Source organism: Egretta garzetta, unplaced genomic scaffold (genome assembly GCF_000687185.1).
Source record: "Egretta garzetta isolate BGI_Z169 unplaced genomic scaffold, ASM68718v1 scaffold149, whole genome shotgun sequence".
Taxonomy (NCBI): Eukaryota; Metazoa; Chordata; class Aves; order Pelecaniformes; family Ardeidae; genus Egretta; species Egretta garzetta.
The window spans coordinates 1,567,064-1,591,252 of NW_009269998.1; the positions used below are offsets into that span (position 1 = coordinate 1,567,064).

General features: G+C 39.0%; 1 protein-coding gene across 1 annotated transcript in view; it reads right to left on the reverse strand.

Moving 5' to 3' along the window:
- Positions 1-12,818, reverse strand: part of DPYD (dihydropyrimidine dehydrogenase) — a 372,577-nt gene extending 359,759 nt beyond the window's left edge. The window contains exons 1-3 of the mRNA XM_009647526.1: positions 12,803-12,818; positions 12,321-12,439; positions 11,535-11,645 (exon numbers count right to left, since the gene is read on the reverse strand). Coding sequence (XP_009645821.1) covers positions 11,535-11,645; positions 12,321-12,439; positions 12,803-12,818 — 246 coding nt within the window. The remainder of the gene's footprint in view (positions 1-11,534; positions 11,646-12,320; positions 12,440-12,802) is intronic.
- Positions 12,819-24,189: the final 11,371 nt, after the last annotated feature.

Genomic DNA, 24,189 nt, shown 5'->3' on the forward strand with positions numbered 1-24,189 from the left:
CCATAGAGTTGGTTGGAGAACAGAGCAGAACCCACAGATGGTCATAACACAAACCATAAAACAACCACTGACATTGTGAAGTCAAGCACTTACATTCAAAAATGCCTAAAAAAGGTCTGCTGTTTCAAAAAATCAGTTTGGCCCCTTCAAGCATGTGTAGCAAAACACCAGCTTTAATGATATGGTCGTATGCTGGTTTATACAGAAGCGCTGCCCGACTCAGAGCAGAGAGTGCTCACCTAGTCAATAGGCTTTCAACATCTGTGCTTAGCATGTAGCCTTATTTACTGCACATTGTTCAGAACCTTACTTGAAGGCAGAACTATTTTTTCCCAGGAACGTGCCAATGACACTCATCACTACGGTATCTGAAGTGATTTAAGAGCAATTTATTCTACATACAATGGAATATCCCCTTTTACGAGGTAGCAATGGGCACAGGAAGTCAATCGAATGACTGAGCATGCCATGTCAGACACCTACGGTCCAAAACATTAAGGTGTACAGGAGACTGGATGTGACAACTTGGATGATCAGACTTACTCTCTTGCTTTCACATTCAGATTTTCTCATCCAGTTGATGGAACTATCACCCTCAGATCAGCTGGTATTTCTAAATCATCTCCTCTCTCAATTCCACCCATTAAGCTCCTAGTCATTCTTATCCTCAGCCCTTGGCTGTACAGCCTCCTAATTGCACTATTTAAATTTATTCTTATCTTTTTTTTTTATTCTAAACTTCAGTGTCACACAGTTCTTTATGATGTTCTAGTTCCTTCTGTATTGACAGTGCCTGTCGACTTTCTTGTAACACGCTCCTAATATTTATGTCAAGCTCATTAATGAAAATATTAAGTGGTATGAATCTGAAGACTGATCCTTCAACAAGCTCTGCTCAAAGCCCGGAAGCTCTTTTTTAAACACTACTCACTCTCATTTCCTTTCTAGTCAGTCTCTTATCCACATTACTATTCTAATCCAAGCAGATGATACTTCATTATTAATTGGCAAAAAAAAAACCCAACCCAAAAGACGTTGTCAGTGTGTCATGATCTATCCCTACCAATAAAGCCCAATATGTCTTATTCCATCTTATATTTACCTTAATGCATTTAATAAATCTTTGCTTCAGAATTTGTTTTCAAAGTTTTGCACACTGCTGATATGAGACTAAGAGTTAAGAGTTGCCCATCAGTTGTCCATCTTTTAACATACAGAAACTGCACCGGCTCTTCTTTAATCAAATACCACAACACACAGCTTGCTTCATTGTAATTTCACATGGCAATTTTTCTGCAAGATTTTTATCGACATTTTTCTGTCCCTTTGACCTCAGAGATGAAACCCTCCAAGTTTTCCTTCTGGCCTGTCTGGGGTAATTTCCAATTCTGCACTTGTCTATCCACTAGTTTTACTCCCATTTTACTGAAACCAGGACAATGATTTACAAAGATTTTAGACAATACATAGGATGTTTAATCCTATCTTCACACCGGCTTTCCTTGTTCTTTTCTTTCTTTTAATTTAGATAGCTTAAGAACCTTTTACTATTTGTTTTATATAGCTGAATAACCTTTTACTATTTGTTTTAATTTCTTTTGCCAGGTGTGACTCAACTTGACTTTTGAAAGTTCTCCATTTCCCTTCTGTACTTCCTGCTTTGCCCATCAATCCCTTTTTTTTCAATTCCTTATGGGTTATCCTCATACTCTAATATTCTTTTTGAAGTTGTTTTCCAGTTCAGTCTGAAATTCTTCTTTACAAGTTGGGACACAAATTCCAAATAACTTTTGTATATCTGGATTAATAACAATCTCCTCAAAAGTCGTGTCTGAGCTGTTTAGTTCAGTTCAAAGATCTGAATAGCTTTCTTCTGAATTTGTCTTATAAAATAGTAAAATAAAATCTGGTAATTCTATAGCATTTATATTAAATTAACAAAAAAAAGCTTTCTGAACATTATTCCATGATTATCTACTCTATGACTTACACCATTTGCTAAATTTAAGGCTAAAGTCCATTCAGCTTGATACCTGAATTAGTAAGAGTTGATACAATTTAGAATTTTATATTAGTGTTTCTGATTTAATGCCTGTTACTAACAAAGTTTGTCAGTGATCACATCAAAGAATACCTGCACCCTACCGTGATCAGGATCTGTGGTTTTCCAGGCTGTATATAGAAAGCCAAAGTGTCTTGCAATGACTTACCTCTAATAGCTTTACAATCAATTCCAAGTATATAAAGTTGTGAGGGTTACAGAATGAACTTCAGAAAATATAATTTCAATAGACTCAGGGATCAGGTTGCTACGCCTCCTGAAAGATATACGCATCAGTAAAGGCAAGCAGGAGAGAAGGCAAACCCTGAAGAAATGCACGAAGGGCAACTATTCCTGAGAAGAGAAGGAAAAAAAAAAGCCCTCAACAGACCTTTATGATCAATACCACGTCTCCCCCATTGCCTGGAAATCAAAATCCTAACCAAAATCATCAGGGAAACCACGACACATACCCAAGTATAAAAAATTCCAAGTATAAATGAACAGCACAAGCATTGTAGGAACAAAATCAGAAAGCTAAAGCACCAAGCAAATTTTAATTAGCGAGGAAGAGAAAAAATAATAGGAAAAAGGTTCTATATACATAAGAAGTAAGAAGAAAATAAAGAGAAGTACAGGTTATGTACAGGAAAGGAGAGCAAATAACAAGTGACGCACAGTGAACTGAATTATACACAGCCTTCCCTGCTCTTTTTATGAAGATGGCATGGTATAGCCATAACTATTACGAAAAGTATTACTTTTAGCAAGAGCATGGGATTGCAGGCTTGAGTATGGAAAAAAAGAGGTTTGGGACTTTATTTTTTATTATCAGACAGATGCAGTTCATATATCACCAAGTCATCGAGGAACTGAAGCAATCCACTGACTACCATCAATTGCACCCAAAGGCTCTGAGGGTTTGGGGTTCCAAAAGGCCCAAGGAGACAAACATCATGTTTCCCTTTACAAAAAAGGGAGTGAAAATACCAATTATAGCCCCCAGCAGAGCAAATGGAGTACTTTTATTAAAAATTAAAATGTGATATATAAAAAGCCAACATAAGCATGCAAAAAAGAAAGTTAAATCAATTTTCATACCTAGTTCAATGTGGGAGGCAAAGAAATTATTTCATTCTACTTGGTGCTAGCTAGGTCCCAGATGAAAAATTGTGTAGTTTTTCACCATCATGATTCGAGAAAGACACAGAAAATGAAAATCCAAAGAAAAGCAACAAAATAACAGTTTCAGAAAACATGACCAGCAAAGAAGAGTTGAAGGAAAATAGAGAACTGGAAGGATATCCAACAGGAATCTTCTAATATAACAGATTTTATACCAAAAGGGAACAATCATCTATTATTCTGCAAGTAGGAGGAGAAGACAACAATTTGATCTTCAGCAAATTAAAATATAGTATATTTCAGGAAAACCTTGCTGTTGCATTGATTAAATACCAACAAGGAGAAGTCTCCAACATCATAGGCCTTTAGAAGTGGCTTATACAAATCTCTCTCAAGAACTGTCTAGCCGTATTTCATTCTGTCCCAACCCAGAAACTCTCTCACGATCCCTCTCAAACCTACATTTGTATGATTCTGCGATTAGATTTGATTTCTATTTACAGCCATAGCCAAACTTAAACCTGCTGCATGGAGACTCTATAGCATATTCTCAGCACACTAGAAACGAGTTTACTGCCCTTCCCAAAAATGATTTTGATCCATAAAGGTTTGGTTTTACCCTTGCTGTCTTTTTACTGCCTGTTGCATTATTAACGTAAAATGCTTTACCTTTAGGTTTGTCTTTTCTGAGTAGTGCATATCCTTTAAAGCAACTAGACAGGTAGTCACGTGGATGCTTCTTATTTTGTTTACTTGATTTAGCAACGTCAAGAAAGTTCTTCTCACATGGTACATGAACAAGAAATCTTCCACTTATTTTTTAAAGGGAAGTACAAAAAGGCATGAATTACCACTTGATAATTTTGAAATGGAATGCACATGGTGGGATCTTTAGCTCTATAGAAGAAAACCTCTTCCACTTTAGCTAGCAAATAAGCAACAAGTAGGTTGCTGTCCTGTTCCCAGTATTAGAGGGGAACAGAAAGTTTTGCTGAGTGATTGTTCCAGATGCTTGCTGAAGAAACAGGACCAGAGATGGAAGAAGTGACTGCAGAAAACATACATGTAGCTTTCTGAAGACAGCTGGAACCGGTGCAACAGGCACACAGCCAGAAAGACTAAGAGGGAATAGGCTTTGGATGGCAACACCGCAGCTCCAGAGACTGGACCACCCACCAGTTCCCCTTTCATCAATAAGAAGCGCACACGCTATAAGGAAGGTTCTTGTACCAAGGAGTACGTAGCATCTTTGCAGACGGAAGAATCCCCAAAACATTCTTTCTGATCTCAATACTGGATGGGATACTATGTCTATTTTCAACACTATATTCAAACAATGTGTCAGTTTATAAAACAACAAAGAAATCGTTATGAAAGTCTCAAATCATTCCTGAGCTGCACCGCCAAAAATTTGAGCATTCCTGAAACCAGGACACTACTGTAAGCAAATACTGACTATTGTAAGCAAAGGAGTGGTGAGTGACGAGGCAGTTAACTGCGCTCTGCCTGAGGACTGTACGTTGCGATAAAAATGCAACAGAAACTGGCCAAGATAAGGTTTTCAAAGCTTCTGGACAGTTCTGTTGCACCAACGTACTCTTTCAATCCCCGGCCTGTTACGCACCCTTGCCTCAGAGCATGAGGATATTAATAGTTTAAATGTAACACTATCAGGATTGGGTAAAATATCAAAACCAAGCTTTTCTGCCAGACCTGTTCATTCATACTTAAATCAAGTTTTCTAATAGGCATATACGATTGATTTTTTAATAGGCATAAAAGAATTGATGGACTGGTACTTGGAAATGTTTTGTCCACATATATGGCAAAGTTGCAGCCAAACTACAAGCAGGGTCTTGTAATGAACACTTCGGTACAACCTAATATTGAACAGTGCTACCAGCCCTACTCAAAACACAGCATTCAGCAAGCTGTGCTGCTTCCCTCGCACTAAAATTGGTCTCTCAGCTCCTTTTACTTCTAGTGAGATGTCTTCCAGGACCTAGACAATATAAATAGAACTGAAGTGAGTAATTACTAACAGGCTAACAATGGCACAGGTTTCTCCAAGAAACGATGTTCAAGCACATTATAGGCACTGGTTTACAATAGGAAGAAAAAGTGGGAGTAGAGGGGCTGAAAAAAGAGAAGCTAGTCGTCTTGTTATTTGTTCTGTTTTCCAGTACACCAACACAAGAATGCACCTTTTTCTCTATTCAGTAACCACAGGGAAGTGCACATATAGAAATCCACATCTAAAAGAATCTAAGGCTAAGGAGAAGATGGGAGTTAACAGTGAAGATTATTTCTGGTCCTATCCCTACTCTCTGATCTGCTCAGCTTTACCGAAGGGGAATGAGTTGATCAGACTTACCTAGAATTCAGCATTTGCAGCAGACAAGCATTTTTGCATTTTGTCATGTATGTAATGTGCAAAACCAAACAATTCGCAACTCTGAGACACCTCCTTTTTGAAATGGTTAAGACCAGAAATACACCCAGAACTAAAAAATCTTTGGTGAGTGCTGCTCTGTTAGAAGGGGACATCATCCAGCATCAAACCTGAAGAACACCAAAACCGAGGAACTCTGAACAGAGGACGTTAAGAGGTCGTTGCTGGCTTTGTACAGCACCCCAGGAGAGCCACAAGGTAAGGAAGAGCCTTTTGCAGAGGACCAAAAAAGGATCTGGCATAACTTGCCATCAGCTAGTATTTACAATTCGATGCACAGAAACGCATATAAAAGCACTAATTTGTAGCAGTCAGAATATCTCAGTAGCTCCTAACTTGCCTAATGAAAATACCTGAAGACATTGAAACTAAAATAAACCAGAAAATTCAAGGATTATAATAAGCATTTCTTAGAGCAAGCATAAGTGATATCATATATAAACATGTAAACCACTTTATTCCAGTAAAATGGTTATAAATGCCAGCATATGGTATCAATACGAGCAAATGCAGAGTAATTAGTTAATCTAAAAAATGCATGAGTAGGAATTTGACTGCTAAATGATTAAACTGGTACATTTTAAAATGTGTATTAATATTTAATTATTGACACTATGAGAAAAGAGAAAATCTCTTGATGTTACTTCTCAGCTCTTTCTGATACTCAGTAACCCATGTATTATTCATACGAATAGTTTGCGCATATACAGTCAATCACTAGTTAAATAAAAGAATCATTCTCAAATTCCCTAATCACCTCAATAGATCCTAATGCAATATTTTCCACATTTGGGAATCAGAGCGTTTTATTTAAGAAATCAGTCTGGCCATGATGAATACAGTGCAGCCTGAGCAGACATCAGTTCAAAGAATCAGATGTCAAAGTGCTCCCTCTAATGTCCCTTAATCATCACACCAATTAGTGGTTGAATAGTGATGTGATTAAAAAGACTGCTGCTATCCTATACCTATTCAGACTAGTAGAATTCTACATATGTTCTACCAATTAATGTTTGAATAGAGCAGCGATTAGAGAGACATCTGCCATTGTATATTCATTCAGAAAAGAGCTAAACTTGCATATTCATATGCAATGAAGACAAAAATAAATATTTGCAAAGGTAAACTATACATTTAGATTATAAAGATAATTGAGTTGATTTCCTTTAATGAGTGTTCTCTATTTTACAATATTGGGGATTATTTTTTATTTATAAATATATAATCTTTCATCAATACGTGTCTAGAAACGGCCAAATTGCTCACTGAAAAAGCATTTATTCATTCAGGTTCCTGATTTCAGGCCTTGGGTGAACGGGGTTTCCTATCTACTTGTTTGCAATTTGCACTATTTCTGCTTCAACCCATCAGTTATTTGTGAACTAACTTGATTATTCTGTAACTGTGATACATGATTGGGCACAAAAATCACGTGGCATTTTTCCATCTCACTGGAAAGCAATACTTAGAGTAACCAACTGATTACAGCTAAGAAAGAATCATCTTATTTACAGGTTTTTCTATGCAAGCTTGGACTTCTGTACACTAAGAGGTCCTTACAAACCTTTTTTTCCTCATATTAATTCCTTTTTACAGATGTTCACATACAGCAGTGACAGCCACAGAAATACTATCCAAGTAGAAAGCAGTTTGAAGTTTTAGCAAACTCTTATTACTACTGCTTTAAGGGAGCAACCTTGTCCTCTGAATTTAAAGAGCAACCTGATCTGCTACATCTTGCAATGAATTGCAGGTCTCACTCTCCACCGTTAGCACAGAGCAATCTGGTCCTTGCACCTTAATGTTGCACAGAAAAAGACAAGGTGAAGAATCTGGTTCTCTCTAATGGCTGGAAAGAACTATAGAACGGTTAAAGATTCTTGCCCAAAATGATTTTGTTCAATGAGGAGAGGCTCTTGTTGCACAATGCTGATCGGGCTTAGCAAACGTAAGGACAAAGAACAATGCTACTACTGCCAGAAAATCAATACTGTTACAGGCCATGGCAATTAACTACAAACCAATTTAAACCCCATTTCCTTTTCACCTTCCTTGTCTCGTTGAAATACTTCCAACTCTTCCATCTGGAGCAATTATTACTATTATTTCTAAATGCAGAAACTGGAGGAAGTCTGAATACATAGGTGGGTTTATATCATCTTCACACCTGAGGTTTCATTACAAAAAAAGGCTGGACTATGATATTGAGTGGGCTGGATTCACCAGTGACAAACGAGTTTATAAAAATTGCAGAGGTGAATTTCATTAAAACAGCAAAGCTGCACATGTATAAAGTAAAAGCAGAACTTGTCCCATAGTGCTTAGAAACCCTACCCATAAAGCAGGGAATTCAGTGTGCTGGGCGTAAGCAAATGCACACAATGCCTGCCCACCCCGTTCGTGATTTAAATGTCAGCAAGCGTAAAATACATACAGAAATGGAATTACAGACAGTTGGAAACCATAAACAAAAATGTCATCAGATGTCTAAACATTCCCTACCTAGGGAAACCCTGAAATCAAAGCAACTCCTCACAGCATCCACAGTTCATTGCTTTGCTTTTAGTTTATCTGTAAATTGGTGACCTAATGTGATCTAACTTTTGCTTCCTTCTCCAAGATTTACTGTTAGGATAGATAGCCATCTTGGAACTCTTCTACTTTTAATTTCTTCTGATCAACAGAAACCTTTGTTGCCCCAGACAGCCTAGCAGCATCTGTTTTATGCCACCTCTCAGCATGACTCAGAAGAAACCAGGGTGTTAATGCTTCGGTTTAGCACTGCTACCGAGGGCAACTCAGCAATAAAGAGTTTACCTCCTCTGTTCTAAATCTCCCAAGTTAAAATTTCTGAAGGAAAGCTGACTGATCTTGCACCTACAGCTATAAATCATTTTTACAGCCGGATTTTGGTTGCTAACAGGGTAAATAAACAATAGCACTCATTGAAAGCGTAACTGAACCTTCCTTTAGGAGAACAGTTTTCCGATGTTGAGAAAAGACACCCCGTTTCCACTTCAGAACTCATTTAATGGACAACCCAAAGTGTCGCAGAGCAGGCTAGGAGTTAAAATTTCACTTGTGTAATTATTCTGAGGAAATATGTAAGTCTGCCATCTGGAAGTGTATTAGACATTACAAAGTCACTGTGTGCATGCCTCAGCAGATGCAGCTTTTGTTCAGAGTTTTGAGGGCTGTTAATTTAATTAGTTTTGTATTTTCATACTCCCACCTTCCCTCCAACAGTAATTCTGCAAAGGCAGCATCAGTACAGCTTTAAAAGAATCCAAAGCTAAAAGCCAAATTCAGGTTTTAAGGAAATGCAAGCAAGTCTACTTCCTATGGCCTTCAAATAGAGCTTGACCTGTTCATTAGCAGGCTTAAACGTTACTGCTGATGGCTTTTTAGACCATGACAGAAAACTGTGCTCAATGTATCCTTTCCTACATTAGCTTTCTTATTTTAAGAAGGCTAGGAAAGGATTCTCTCATTTTATTTTCTTTCTTTCTTAAAACTACTCAACAACAACGATGCAGACAATGTACAAAGTCTCTCATTTTTCCCTAATGCCTTTTACGTAACAGGATACCAGACAAATGTTTAGGTTAAATTTTTTTCGTTTTGTTGGGCCTTTTCTGGCAGAACAGTAAGCTCTCTGGTAAATCTTGCACAGTAAAAGCAAGCTCCGTATTTCTGAATAAAGGAAAGTTTGACAGTTCTAAAAACTAGGACCATTACTGGCCTAAAAATAAGCACTACCCCTTTGCAGTTCCTTCGAGCATTTTACATTTCTTACCCTGACTTGCAAACTGAATAATGTGACGTTTCTACCAAACAATTCATACTAGACAGCATAAGATCCATCTGTGATGAAGGTGTGCATGTGTACAGATACACCTATTGCTTACCTCAAGCCCTTAACACTGGAAGTTGCAACATACTGGGGTGCAGGGTCCTAATAACTGCACAGATCTCCATGCAGTAACGCAGAACTATAAAACCAAGTTGCTTATTAGACTGTAAACCTATGCCAAAACATCATCCGCAATATTTGACAACCTTCAGAATTTCTTTCAAATGAAAATCCAGCCAAGGCACGCAAGCTAGCGATGAACCCAAAAATCAGTGCTGTTTGCGTGGCCCAAAGAGCTCAGGTCTTGGGGATCCCAGAACATCCGAGACACCATGAGGCACATACGCATGGCTCAGAGCAGGGACACGAGAATAGAGACAATTTCTAGAAAGCTCTGTGCTTTCACAATTAACAGCAAAACCTTCAAATATCAAACATTTTATGAACAAACCGAATACAAAAATCAAACAAGGCTCATAGGGGGAAAGCTCAGAGATAACCAAGAGTGATCTTAAAACCCAGAAGCTTTAGAAAACGTGTGTTAACACACCCATTAGAAAGATATATATGTGTATGCTATAGTTTGAAGTTTAACTAAATAATAAGGTTGCTACACAGGTACCTACCTGCCCTGCTGAATGGATACCCAGGCTTCCTAACAAACAGTTTCTGAAAACAGAATTTACAGCCCAGTATTGATTACAGGTCACCTGAAAACATAATGCTGTAAACTGCAGCTGCCCAGGAGCTGCTTGCTGAGCAGCTCAGCTATCTGTGCAGCAGGAACAGACAGTTGTGCGCAATAACTGCATCAGACATCCCAAAATAATCATATCTGTTCACAAACAGAGATTTTTCATGTACTTTGGTTTCCAGGTATTACAACGTTATCTAAGCCAGTAAGTAAAATAAGAGAATAGGAATATTAGCTATAGTAAGAGACATTCTTATAATTGATGCTACAAAGCAGGGAACTATACCAGAGCATGGCTGAAATGCTAAGGATGCCCTGGGTTGCTCCTCCCAGCAAATATTTGTTGGTCATACTGGATGACAGAATTTTGAGAAACTGAGGAACTGTTGGGTTTTTGTTTTGGTTTGTGTTTTGTTGTTGGTTTTTTAAAAATAATAAACATCAACTATCAAACCTGAATTGTCCTACTTTGTGGGATAAGATGTTTCAATAAGACATGAAAAGACGCCATAACATTGTACCCACAAGGGAAATAGTTTGTGGGTGAAGAAGCAGTTCTCTACCTAAAAGGACTTCTGAATTTAGAGGATTATCCAAGAGAACCTGTAGGAAGACAGTAAAAACACTACAAACCTTCTAATCAGGTGAGAGATCAAAGAGACAACAAAGTCTGATAGGATTAGTCAAATATCACACTGAGACTAGGAAGCTGAATACCTAGAGAGAAAATGATGATACTAATAGCAGAAATACTGAAGAATGCAGACAGTTTGTAATGAAAAATTATTTATTCTAAAGCCACCTCTTTCCTGAAGAAATACAATGCACAAAATTTAAAATCCAGAGCCATGTTTTAATCTAAGCTTTATGTATTTATTTACAATGTACATATATAGTTTGCTCTATATTTAAGCACATATGCATATAAGATAAGTACACATGATGGGTTCCCTATTTCTGTATTGAAATAAAACTACCTTTTTAAAGTGTCAGGAAGGAGATTGACTGCAGAGGCAGCCAAGGCTGGCTACCCACAGAGCACGAGTGGCTCTGTGAGGCTCGGGAGGTAGCCATCCAGTTGTGATGCCACTTGGCACCTGAGAGGGATCAGACTCCACGCCAACAGGGGAAAAAGTTGCATCAAAGACTTAACTAAATCAGCAAAACAGAAGAAAGTATGGCATGTTCTGGGTTCTGAAAAGTAAACAGCTGACCACAGAGTAACTTTCTATCTACAGGAACAGAACTAGGAGCCAAACTTGGTGACTGAGTAACACAGGAAACTCAAATTTGAATTTCTCACACAACTGAGATTTCAGCCTCAACGATTTACTGCACGTTCCAGATGCAATAATAAACATGCACTTACCGAGCAGCTTTTGTCAGAATTCCTTTTCCATTGCTTCTTGACTTGTTTCTTTGCTGCAGTGGAATGGAGAGTTGCATGTGTCTGCTTTCGGGGATTTAAAGCCAGAATGTTCTGTAGAAAGAGAACAGAAAATATTAAACTGTAGATAAAATTCCCAAGAAAGTTTAAAGCCTCTTAAATCACCCCTCACACACTTACACACAGTGCTATGGAAAAACAAAACACAATTACTCAATATTATAGCCCAACTCCATACAAATTTGTGTATATTTGTATTGTCCATACCACCTAGACTTTGAGTATTTAAAGACATTTCCAGGACTGCTAGAAAACAGAATTCTATTTAGTGGCCATGATAATGGTTTCCACTCCCAGCTATTCGGTATGTACGGCATACAGAAACACATAATTCTGCTTCACTGTATCACTCCAAGTAGCACTTGGAAAGCAAAAAAACGCAAAAATATTTTAAAGGATCTGGGTTGTTTCTGGATGTTTCACCATTTCAGTACAAATCCTAACTTGCCCTTCACAGGAGCCTGCTTCCATGCCTAGCGAGCTGATGAGTTCACTTCACTTCTCTTACCATGTTTTTATTTGCAAGGACACAAAAGTTGGGAATACAGCTGTACTGTTAAGTGACAGTGGCGGTCTGACAAGACAGGCAGAATGAAGCCTTTAATGGCTTTCGTTATACTAGCATAACTCGAAAAATTAAATCCGCTTTTTGGAACCCCATCTCTTCTTCAAATCAGGCAAATAACAGGTTTCCATAGCAAAATTAACCTCAAGGAATTCAAGGGGTGAGCGTGAACAGCGTGCAAGTGACTGATCCAGACTCAAGTCTGTGACAGAGAACCAAACCAGGTTGGTTGTAACTCCTTGAATTGGTTTTGTAGGTTTGCCTTTAAAAAAAAAAACTTCACTTTAGCACTGTACTTCTCCACTGCGGTGAATCGGGTGTGCTTATTCTGTTACTGTATGTCAAAGATGTGTGAGACTGACTCACAGAAATGGAGACTGAGCATGATGAGTATGATGGGGTTATGAATATTGTATCAGGATGCTTCCTTATTTTAAAAGTCTGCTTGAGTGGGTGATAACGGAAAAGTTATCTGTTGTATTAAGATTTCATTGTGTTGATGTTCATGTGGGCTTTTTTTTTCAAATGCAAAGGGGTCGCTTTCTAATCAATTATTTAATGCTTACTCTGGACTGATCCATTTTTTCCCCACAAAACAGAAATCTCACCTACTTGAAAATTCTACCTGCAAATAACAGCATAGCCCAATGCAGTAACACCCAGCTTGCCTGAAGTGCTAAGAGACAAAAAAAGTGGGTTACAACATTCAAAAAGATACGGACTATTTAGCAGCCTAGATGCCGTTGACTTTCAGGAGGAGTTAGAGGGTGTAATCAGATGCGCCCCTGCAATTCCAGCAGTAAAAACTCCGCTCCGTTTCTGGGTGTTCCCCAGCTGAGCACCTCAGGCAAGATGTGGCATCCAAATGCATTCAGTGGTGGTTTATGCTAATTTATTTCATTCTTAATTAAAACAGAGCAGGGACATTCACATAAGGGATGTCACTTACAGCATCTCAGTTGCTACTTTAATTTCTCAAGATGATCAAGCTCGACTGTCAGAGCACATCTGACTCATTGGTGATAGGCTGCTGAGCGCCCAAATCACCCAAACCGGGCAGTAGGTCCTAAATCGCACACACTTTAGCAAAATTTTGCCTACTGTCTTTTGTAATTGCTTAATGCAGTACTCTTGGCCATGAATATTATAATTATTTTAGCAAACGGAAATGAATTGCAAATTTCTAGTAATAAACTGTAACAGATGTACTCCACTGGGTACAGCACCAGTTGGTTTAAAACGTGGAACAAATGGTGGGGCAAGCCAAGGACGGAAGAATCCCCATATGTTTGCTCCTGTTGGAATTCTGCAGCAGGAGCATGGCTCCAAGTGCAACAGTTGCAGAAATCCAAAAGGACTACGTAGCGCAGCATGTCCCAGAATTAAATCTGAAATAAAACTGGCACAGAACATACTAAATCACATATACAATATAAAAATTGCTTATATTCCCACTACCTAAATAATATAGTATCTGCCTAAATCTTGGATTGCTGACCAAGGTGGCTGTTCTAGCTAGAGGTCCCTGGTGTTTAAGAACCACTCAGAAGTTAACTGCCTAAATGGGAAAGCAATGTAAATGCTTCTGGGTCTGTTAAACTGTCAGAAAGGAAAATTAGTGAGGGTGTTTTCCTCCTATTCATTTCAGTTCCCTGGCTGGTTTTCTGCAGCTTATGGCTAGTCAGACATTCAGTAAATTCAACAAATAAATTCAGGTAGGTCATCCAGTAAGTGGAAAATTACCGGGAAGAAAGTTCTAGAGGGACTGTTGCAGCTAACACTTAAGGCATGCCCTCAGCTAAGCAAAAATAAACCACCATGGACATGCAAGAAAGGAACCCCGAGACCTCCAGTCTCTCAGACACACTGGCCCATCTGATCAAGGCAAGAGCTCACGGGTGAGGAGAATTATTTGGGCATCTGTGATCTTGCTTGTCCCGATCCCATGCTTATGCTGCTGCGTAAATTCTCAGTCTTGCCAGATGAGCTGTTGTTTCATCTCTCCAGATGTTGAAAGGGCAAGACTCAAGTTCCCCAATGGAGGATGTGGGTGCATAATACATCACTTTTCAGAGTACTATGAACTTTGGACTTCACATTAAGATGCTGTTTGTATAGTAACGGAGAACCTATGAATCACATGTTTAGTGTTTTACATAAACAGCCACGTTTATTTCATTAAAAATAAAATAGGTATAAGGCCATTACCACTAATGGCTGCAAATCAGAATATAATGCTGCTGTATTTTTGTAGAAGCCTTTTTAGCTACTATGTTGATGGAGAAAGAAATAGGGCTATGAGTAAATACATAGAATTAAACTCAGCCCGTGTTGAGTACACACTCGTGGCACAGCCACACAACATGCACAGCAGAGCTAAGCTTGCAGCTTTGCACAACACAGATGATTATGTTTGCTTTGGTGGTGCTTTGGGCACCAGCAAAGTATTATACTTTCTTTCATTATTTCCATAGATTAATTTGAAAACTTCCCTTTGGGAAGAAAGCCAAGCGGTCTGTCTCTACAGAACACAACTCGATATATATTGCAGATGACTCCCTCAAATACGACTACCTTAAGGAATTCCTTTAATAACAACCCATGACAATGATTTCATGTTTCTTTTAAAAGACAAAGATTATTATAAGCTAAAAAAATATTAAAGAATGGTTTAATTCCCTAACATGTCCTTGCTCTAGAAGGGAACGCATTCATTATGACTGGTATATATTGATTTAGGCTGCAAGCATCCTAAAATGCTATAAACTACTTCTATGCAATGTACATTGAGAATGACTAGCACGCGTAAGTGATAGCTACAGTTTTTAAATTTTGAGAATTTAGTGATAAATGGTTATGTTGATCTGTGCCAGCAGAGTAACATAGCTTCTGAGAATAAACTTGCCATAAGCTATTCATTAGATGTTTATTGCTCAGCTTCTACTTTAAAGGCTATGATTAAGAAGTCTACACAAAAAAAACATACTAGCTCTAATCTTCACTATCATCTATTAATGAAAAGGCTGTAGAAGTTTTAAAACAGCATGTTATATTACAGAAAGTAATTTATCAAGAATATGAATTAATATTACTCCAAAATAAGTGATTTCAAGGCAGTGATTCAGGATAGGACACATTCTGCAGTTGGGAGTCCTGTTTCTGATATCGCATTTTCGGGTAAATCAAGACAAGTTTGGCACATGGTCTGCAGTGAACCAACATAAATTTCTGGTACAGCAATTTCATTTCATTAAAAGTGTCACACCCATTTTATTCCCATCTCATAAAGCCAGCCTTTTAGCTGAAATCATAAGAAGCTATTGCAAATAAATCTGGATTTTTAATTAAAAGCATATTCAGCAAACTATAATATAAAGTTATGGAAGCACTATGCTTATTAAGAACGATCCAACACCAACCAGGGTGCAGGCAGAGAGGGGATGGTGTTAAGAAAAAAGTACAATTTACATCGCAGGTGGGACTGGAGTAGCCTCAAGGCAGTCGCCAAGATGCCCTGCTAATCTAGCACTATCTTTGTAAAATATATGACATTACTCCAAATTTTGAAAGCTTTTCTTTAAAGCACTAAGCTTTGAAGTCTTCGGCTTTTTTCCTTTTCTTTTTTCCCCCCCAAAGTAATAACCTTAACAAGGTGTCCTGATTACGTGGACCTTATCTCTCAGTTGAAATGAGAAATTTGGTAAAAATTCAATAGTTAAGATTACTCTGCTTCTAGAGGAACTCCTACTGAAAGCACTGAGCTGCATCAGGAGTATTTAGTCCTTAGTAATCCTCATCTTTGCTACTGGCAATCCAAAGCCAGAAAAAGGATCAGAAAAAAAACCTCTTCAGGCTCTGTCACAGGCTGTGGCATTAAAACTGTACAGGCTTCTTAAGACAAAGCAGTAATTTGCTCTTTTCATGGATTCTGTCCATTTTCTCTAGCTTGTTGGGGCAGTTCCTTATGAACAGCCCCAGAACACCTGCTGAAGTTCACCACAGATCCATACACATACAGCCACAGTGAAGCCGCTGAAAATGCAACCGTTCACATGCGGACTATGATTATGGGCATAAAACGGGGTCCCACGTGTTATTCACTTTGTTTTAGCATACGGCACATTTACCCAGCCCAGCCCCTGCACAACACAAGTTACATCCCAGTTTACTCCAGTTGCTTCATAGAGCACTCTCAGCTAAACTCTTTTTATGTACATCAATTAAAATCCAGGAGTAGGCTAGGCATGCTAGGGAATGCATGTGGAGAGCAATTTAACCCACCCCATTCCATTAATCTACCCAATTTCCTTAAAAAGAGTTGTAATCTCCCTCACAGCAAGTAACATTAAATGTATTGCAAGATACATATGTTCACCAAGTGAACATAATGAGAACGTATTTATTTTTTCTAGGAGTAATGAGCATACTAAACAATTAATTTCAAAGCTATGCAAGTGTTAATTCACTGACAGAAACAAGTACCTGGGGCTTTTCTCCTGATATTTTCTAATATATCTGAACATGAAACTAATTTTATTAGTGTTAGTCAGTCAAAGACCAAAGAACTCGAGCTAGAAGTATGTTTTCATGAGATTAGATGACCCAGAATAATGAGTATTGTTTAAAAATCATGTCAGTTAAGAAAAAGATGACTAAGGCAGGAGCTCTTTCTATTAATATCTTATTTGAATTGCCTAGTTCACGTTTTACTTCTCACATCTACTCTGCCTTTCGGAAAGCTGCACGAAGCACTAAGTTAGATTCAGCACTTCAAACACAGAGTAAAGCCCCTAACTATTACAAGTGGAAGCTTCATTACCAAATGAGCAAGAGCAAGTCCTAGTCCTAGGAGAGTTTGTAACACTAAAAGACAAACAAGATTTCAAAAGCTAAGTATCCATGGTGTCATGTCTTCCAGAAGCTAGCTCTAGGTTATTTTTCATTACTGAAAGAATATGGGAAAATGTCGTGAATTTCTCCCCCTCATGCTTATGTATGATAGAATATCTCAAATTGATACTTGTGCCAAATGTGTATTTCCTTACCGAAGACCTGAACTGATGAGACTCTTCACAAGCAATTTATATAACCTGGCTGACAATACATCATAGGAATTCATCCAAATATTTCAAAAAGGAGAAAGACTGCCTTCACAGTACTCCAGGCCTGGTTTAACTGTGAGGCGACGGAGGCCAGAGAAAGCTAAATGAAATGTGAAATGCCCACCATGTCAGGGGACAGTGTGGTCAGCCTTTGGAGAACCCAATTCTCGAACAAGAAGGGATCCCAGACAGCATGGGACTCAGAAGAGAAACCCCCAAAAAATTCTTTTTTGTATATTATCAGCTACGTTTTCTGTTACAGAGAAAAATGGCTGCATGCATGAGCAAAGTCACAAGCTGGCTGCAAACCCATTTATGTTACAGAGTACCACAGTGCGCCAAGCCGCAAGCCTCTCGCCTCTCAACAAGGACAAACTCTCCAGGTCACCCTCTGTGCCCATGCCCCAGAACCAGGAATTTACATTATTGGGATATCTTCAAGCCAGAGTCCTCAGGGACCAGAGAGTTGGAAGACGGGGCTCCACTTCTGCAGAGAGACAGCCAGCCTGTGCCTAGGGAAGGTGCCAGAAGAGCAGCAGTGCTGCAGCCTCCTGCAAGCCAAGGGCCAAGAAGCCAACAGGCTCGAGGGTCTGGGGCCTGACTCTGAGTCCTGACATATCCTTGGGCAGGGGCAGCTCAAACACACCTGGGAAAAGACTCAACTCTTCATCACAAGACTTGTTTCTTCTCTGAGCCATGCAAGCTAAGAGTCTCAAAAAAGAGTAAGAACTCAAAGGCCAATGGATGATCTTGCAGTAAGCATATCCTAGCTGTGCTTGGACAGGTCCTGCCTTTAGCATAGCACTTAAATACTACCTCTTCATCTTTACATTTCCACCTAGCTTCCATAAGACAGACTGCTTCTGTATCAGAACAAACACCATTCCAGCTCCTTGCACTCCTTACGCAGGCTCTTATATTTAGTGAGGGTAAGGCTATCCTTTATCCTGCAGTAACATAGCCCGCTGGTATCCTAGAGGTGCAGTCCTAGATCCACTACTAGGTAGGTAGAAAGTGGGGTTTCCAAAACAGATTTACCACTACAAATTTTCATGGTCCTCAGACTTCCATGCAGTAGGCAAATGAGCAGTTTTCTAGAAGTACTGTGTCCAGTTCTGGGCTCCCCTGTTCAAGAAAGATGAAGAACTCCTAGAAAGAGTCCAGAGGAGGGCAACAAGGAAGATGAAGGGACTGGAGCATCTCCCCTAGGAGGAAAGGCTGGGGGAGCTGGGCTTGTTCAGCCTGGAGAAGAGAAGGCTGAGAGGGGATCTCATCAACACATACAAATATCTCAAAGGTGGACGTCACAAGGATGGAGCCAGACTCTTCGCAGTGGTGCCCAGCACCAGGACAAGGGGCCATGGGCACAAACTGAAGCAGAAGAGGTTTCAGTTGAATGTGAGGAAGAACTTGTTGACTTGGAGGGCGCCCGAGCCCTGGCCCAGGCTGCCCAAGGGGGGCTGTGGAGTCTCCTTCTCTGGAGATATTCAACCCCCGCCTGGAGAAAGTCCTGTGTAACATGCTCTAGGAGAACCTGCTTTAGGAGGAGGGTTGGACTAGATGATCTCCCGAGGTCCCCTCCAACCCCTGCCATTCTGTGATTCTGTAAATCACTCCCACAAAAGTCAGGAAAGTCTTAGTTATGAATATGTCTGAATTAACAAAAGTGTGGCATACCTCACGCACTTTCTGTTATATAAGCAAAGTTAATGCATTACAGATTAACAAAGCAGCAAAATTACACAACCCTAAACAGAGTTTACCCAATTCTGGTGATATGTTAACTTTCGGATTAAGAGCTCGATTCCTCTCCCTCAGCAATGCATTTATGCTAGGTATTACTGTAAATTCTAGAAGATTTATTAAAATAGAAAACAAAAAGCATGACTTGCTTCCCATAGAGACCAACCACTATTCTCTATTGGAAGAGCTCTGGGAGGTAAATTACGCTGCTGGAAACTCTGCATGCTCCCTCCTTGACACAACTAATCTCTGCAGAAGCACCTTGACCCTCACAGGGAAAACTAAAGTGAATACTTGCCCTCCGTGCTTAACTAAGTATCCAAGCAGTATCCCAGCATTCAGTGAATTATTCACGTACTTAATACAAGCATGTTCACATTAAAAGCCACACAGCTTAAAGCGGGCTCAGACTCCACCGTACCGCAAGATGAAGTTCTCCCATCTGAGGCTTCTCCAGGAACACCCAACTCTGTGATAAGATCCCACGATAAACAATACGCTACATCAAAAGCAATTAGGGTTAACATAGCACATTCGGAGAAGGTGTAGCCAAGCACAGTTCTCTGATTTACTCGCAGTTGAATTCACTATTACATATTCATTTTGTCGACTTAAATATTAACTTACAGCCTTTAAAAATACAAGGATTTAAAATCCGGTGCAGCTATCCTTCTACATCTACATTTAACATTTGAATACATTTGCTCTCTCACTGGCCAGTCTTTAATCACCCAACCACTTGGCTGAGTGCAAAAACCCAGAGCAATTCATGTCACAGCCTTGACTCTCACCTTCATGACTGCTGTTACTCTAAAAGCAAGCACATGCGTGGTCTTCACAGTCTGTGAAACCCACTACGCTCAAAGTTACCTTTTTTCATCCTCCTCAGAAAAATATCTTCCTCCTTTCCAAATCAAAACTTAAAGCTTCAGAAAACATTTAAGTTTGCATCACAGGTATAACAGAAGTTTTTTTGTTTCCTCGCTACAGTATTTATCTATGCCTGGATCGCTGGCGCACCAAATTGCTCTGTTACACAAGGAATACTAAGTAGCGTTTGAAACTGCTCACTCGTATGGAGAGTCATTTAATTAATATCTCACAGCAAAAAGGATCATTATCACACACATACATTTACATCTCACTTCTATTTTTCTGCAAGAAGACAACCAGATTGAAAGAGAAAGCAAGCTCAGGCATCTTCGGAAATAAACTTGGTGCCAAAACCAAAAATAGGCCATTGTATCCCCATAACTGAACCTCTCAATTAAGCCCTCTGTTGCAGGTGTTTGCTTAACCAAAACCCAAACGTGCATTAGGGACGTGTCAGTTAATGAAAAGTGAATGCTCTGCTGACTTTTGACTATAGGAAAGAAATTAGCATTGTAAGTTATTACTGCTTTAACTTTAATCGTTGGCAAAATCAGCAGAACTAATTTTAGCTGAGCAAAGCAATGTTCTGAAAACTTCGTTAAAAGGTGATTTTCAAAGTCCAACAAATGAACCTGAAACACGGGGATGAGAAGGACAATAAACATCCAAAAGATCCTAGAACATTCAGTGCTTGAAACACATACGAACATTTGTATTTGTTCCAAGAACATGCCGACTCCCTATCAGTGCTGACTTTCTGAATCTGTCGCAACATGAAGCAGCAACAAGTAAACTTACCTATGTGCAACTAAGCATGCAAACTTCTACAAAAATTTCACTAGCAGCTGTTCAATACAATGGTAAAATACAAAACTGACAATGGAACTCCTGATTTTCTAGTAACTTTGTGTATACATCAGAGCATCCTAATCAAAAAGGAAAAAAAAAATAATCAGCACGTTGAAGGCAAATGGAAGCGTGAAGGATTTGTTAATTATATACTACAAGCAGTCAGGGTTTGATGTGTGAAGCTACATATTAAGATATTATCAAATGTCTGAAAATTGAAAAAATAACACAGCCGATTTTCAAGCAATAAAATTTAACAGCCCATGCAAGTAAGGTGAGAGGAAACTGTTGCCAACTTTTCCTTTTCACATGTCATTGTCTTCCTTTGCAGAAGCTCACAGTGATCCTATGTTGATACCTTTAAGCAAAGAAATGTGACATTCCGGGAAGATACAGGGCACCACATGCGTTACAGACCACAACGGAACATGTATCGATAACGGGAATTACAAAGCAATTCCTTGGAGTTCTTCACTCTTATTCGGCGGCTTTGATTTTAAATCTTATTGACATTAAATACTGCTGAACATGTGGGCTGGAGGCAGAGGTGATACTCTTAAAAAAAATAGTATAATCAGATTAGGCTGCCCAATCTAAAAACATGCCAGGAAACATTTGGATTCTGATCTATCACACTTTGTCACATGCTTATACAGAAAACTTATTTTTAAGATACTTTATAAAGGGTGTTGTATGCAGTACTATTATTTTCCAACTCTTAAGACAAATCACATTTTTGCTATGAGACCTCTGAACAGGGAAGAATTATTTTTATCATTTGTAAGGGTTTCTAAAAAAATAGTTAAGTAGTTCTCCTATAAACATACCATAATGATTCTAAAGCCTTGGATTTCAGCTGCAGAAAGATTTAAGTCTTGGACTTTTAAAATAAAATTCCTATCTTGCTGAGTGGACACAGCTCTCTCTCCTACACTACGAGATGCAAGACCACAAAGCTGTCACTCAATTAGGATGGAAATATTAACAAACGTTTGTCTCAGATCTGCACCCCTTCGCTTGTGGTGTGGTATGAGCAGGAGCAAACACCGCAGAGTAACAGGAACAGCGCTAACAGAGGTAACGTTGCTTAGTACACCTGAAACGACGAAGGGAAAAGTACCCAGGTAACTGTTAAATAAGTGCTTTAGCTATCTTCCTGCTCTCCCTCACCTGAAAGCTTCAGAAACATGCCAGAAGAACCAACGATTCCATGTGGATTTGGTCTTTACCTCCTTTACCAGCTTGACTTCTGGTCAGCTCTCCTCTTAGCTATTATTTGCTCTTTTGCGTAATAGTCTGATGGTTACTGGAGTCACCCTAGAAAGAGAAGACCTCCATCCCCATGTTCCCACCTTCCACTGACCAGGATGGAAGGCAAACCCGGTTAAAGCTGAGCTGATGAGCTATTGGGTTAAGATTACAAAAGCAAATGAGAGCACAAATCTAACAAGAACGCTGTTCCAGCTCTAAAAGTGTTTTGGCCCAACTCTCAAGACTGCTTATATATTTTTCATTAAGGGCCCATTGATTAAGTGCACAGAGAACATGATGCTGGGAGTTAAAAATGAGCTGACTTTGCTTTTGTGCAGAATACTTCTTGGGGTTCCTAAATCAAGGCATCTTATCTCCTCACCTGGTGCCAAGGTTGGGCAGCATGCAAGCTACTCTGCTTTATTTAAGAACAAATATTCTACCGTCTTCTGAAAACTATTTCTCATACCCTAACCAAGAGGACCTGGCCCTTTAGCAGTCCATAGTATTGGTGACTGCTGACATTTTATGCCAACTGTAGGGTTTGGGGGAATAGGTACTATTATTTTCATTTTTTCTGTTCTGCATTCATTTCATTTCTGCATTTTATCACCAGCGTTCCAGAACAGCTTCTGTTGGGGTTATCTTGTTTAATTTTTTTTTCCCCTCCCAATTCTTTTGTCACTCTCTCACTTCCATCTGTTTCGAAGAGCTATGTATAAGCTCACTAAAATCTTTACAATTTTGCATTTTCAACTGGAACTGAAAAGAGGGCCATATCAAATGCAGCTTTAAAGTGGAAGCAGAGTAAGTCTGGGAACCACCTCTAATTTCCCATCTCCTGTTCCTGTCATTAGCATGCACACGCACCCACACGCAAGTGTGTGAGTGAATTTGCACAAGCATACTTTGTCCCTCAGATTCCGAATGCTGCTGAGATTACCAGGGAGGAAGGTATACCTCTAACACCGACCAACAAATCTGTTAAGACCGGAATCGCATCTTGTATTCAGCTGTCGTTGTATTCCAAAACATTACACTACACACGACACTTTGTGCACAGACCCTCACACCGATCACTGATAACATTCCTCAAGAGCTAGTACACAGACCTAAAATACACACCAAGAAGGACAGCGGGCTTTAATTTCATCAGTACTAAATCAAAGCCAAATCTGGTACTCATTCCCATTTTTGCCCTGAGCAGTAAGTGATGGAGTACTTCTTCAATACTGATTTAATTTGCAATTAGAGTTTTCCTAAATGCAATGGCTACACCCTAACTCACAAACCTCATTTTTAACCTTAACATGTGACATAATATGAAAACTGCTGACATAAATAATTGACTGCTTTATTATAAATAAGAATACTTAAAATTCTTTTTTAAATGCTTCATAAATCCATGTTAAGTCTACTTTATTGATTTCAGAAAAGTTCGTTTTATTTCCATAGCAATATTCCATGATCTGAGCACTTAAAAAAATCACTTTTCAAAGTTTTAACTGTCATTGAAATATCCTTCATTTCAAAGATATCAAGAAATTATCACTATTCATTTTCAATACAAAGCCTCTTACATTTCAGCTGTCATTTTCAAAAAATCATACTGAAAATAGTGTTTCTAAGCAGAGTTCAGTTGCAGTGTAATAAGTAATAATTTCATCAATTAGCAGTATTCAGCATCCACTGAGAGTTCTCTCACTATTATTTTATTCATAGAGTCCTTTGTGGAAGTAGCATACTAAAAAGATCCATTTATCCTTCAAGGTTTTTCATAAATGTGTCATACATCTTAGAAAACAATTGGTTATTATTCTCGCTCAATCTAAATAACTATAATAACTTCCAGGTGTAAAACCCTCTTTTTATACTTCCAATCTTCTTTACTCACATTATGGGTCTACATTTTTAATAATCTATTCTAACACTTCTACCTACTTTCACACATGTATTCCAGTTCTGCACGGATGCTAGACATGCCTGGATGGGAGGGTAGGCGCTTGTTGTTAAGAACAGAGTCAAATTGGGTTTCGTCGAATGCCCTTCCCAATCAAGGCAAAAAACAAGTGTTTTACAGTGAGCCTGATGGTAGTGTAGATGCTAACAGTGCAATGGCTGTAAAGGAAAATGCTGCGACTGTTAAATTCAGCAACAGCTTGCTTGCCATGCCTGTTTTATTTTTCTTTCCCTC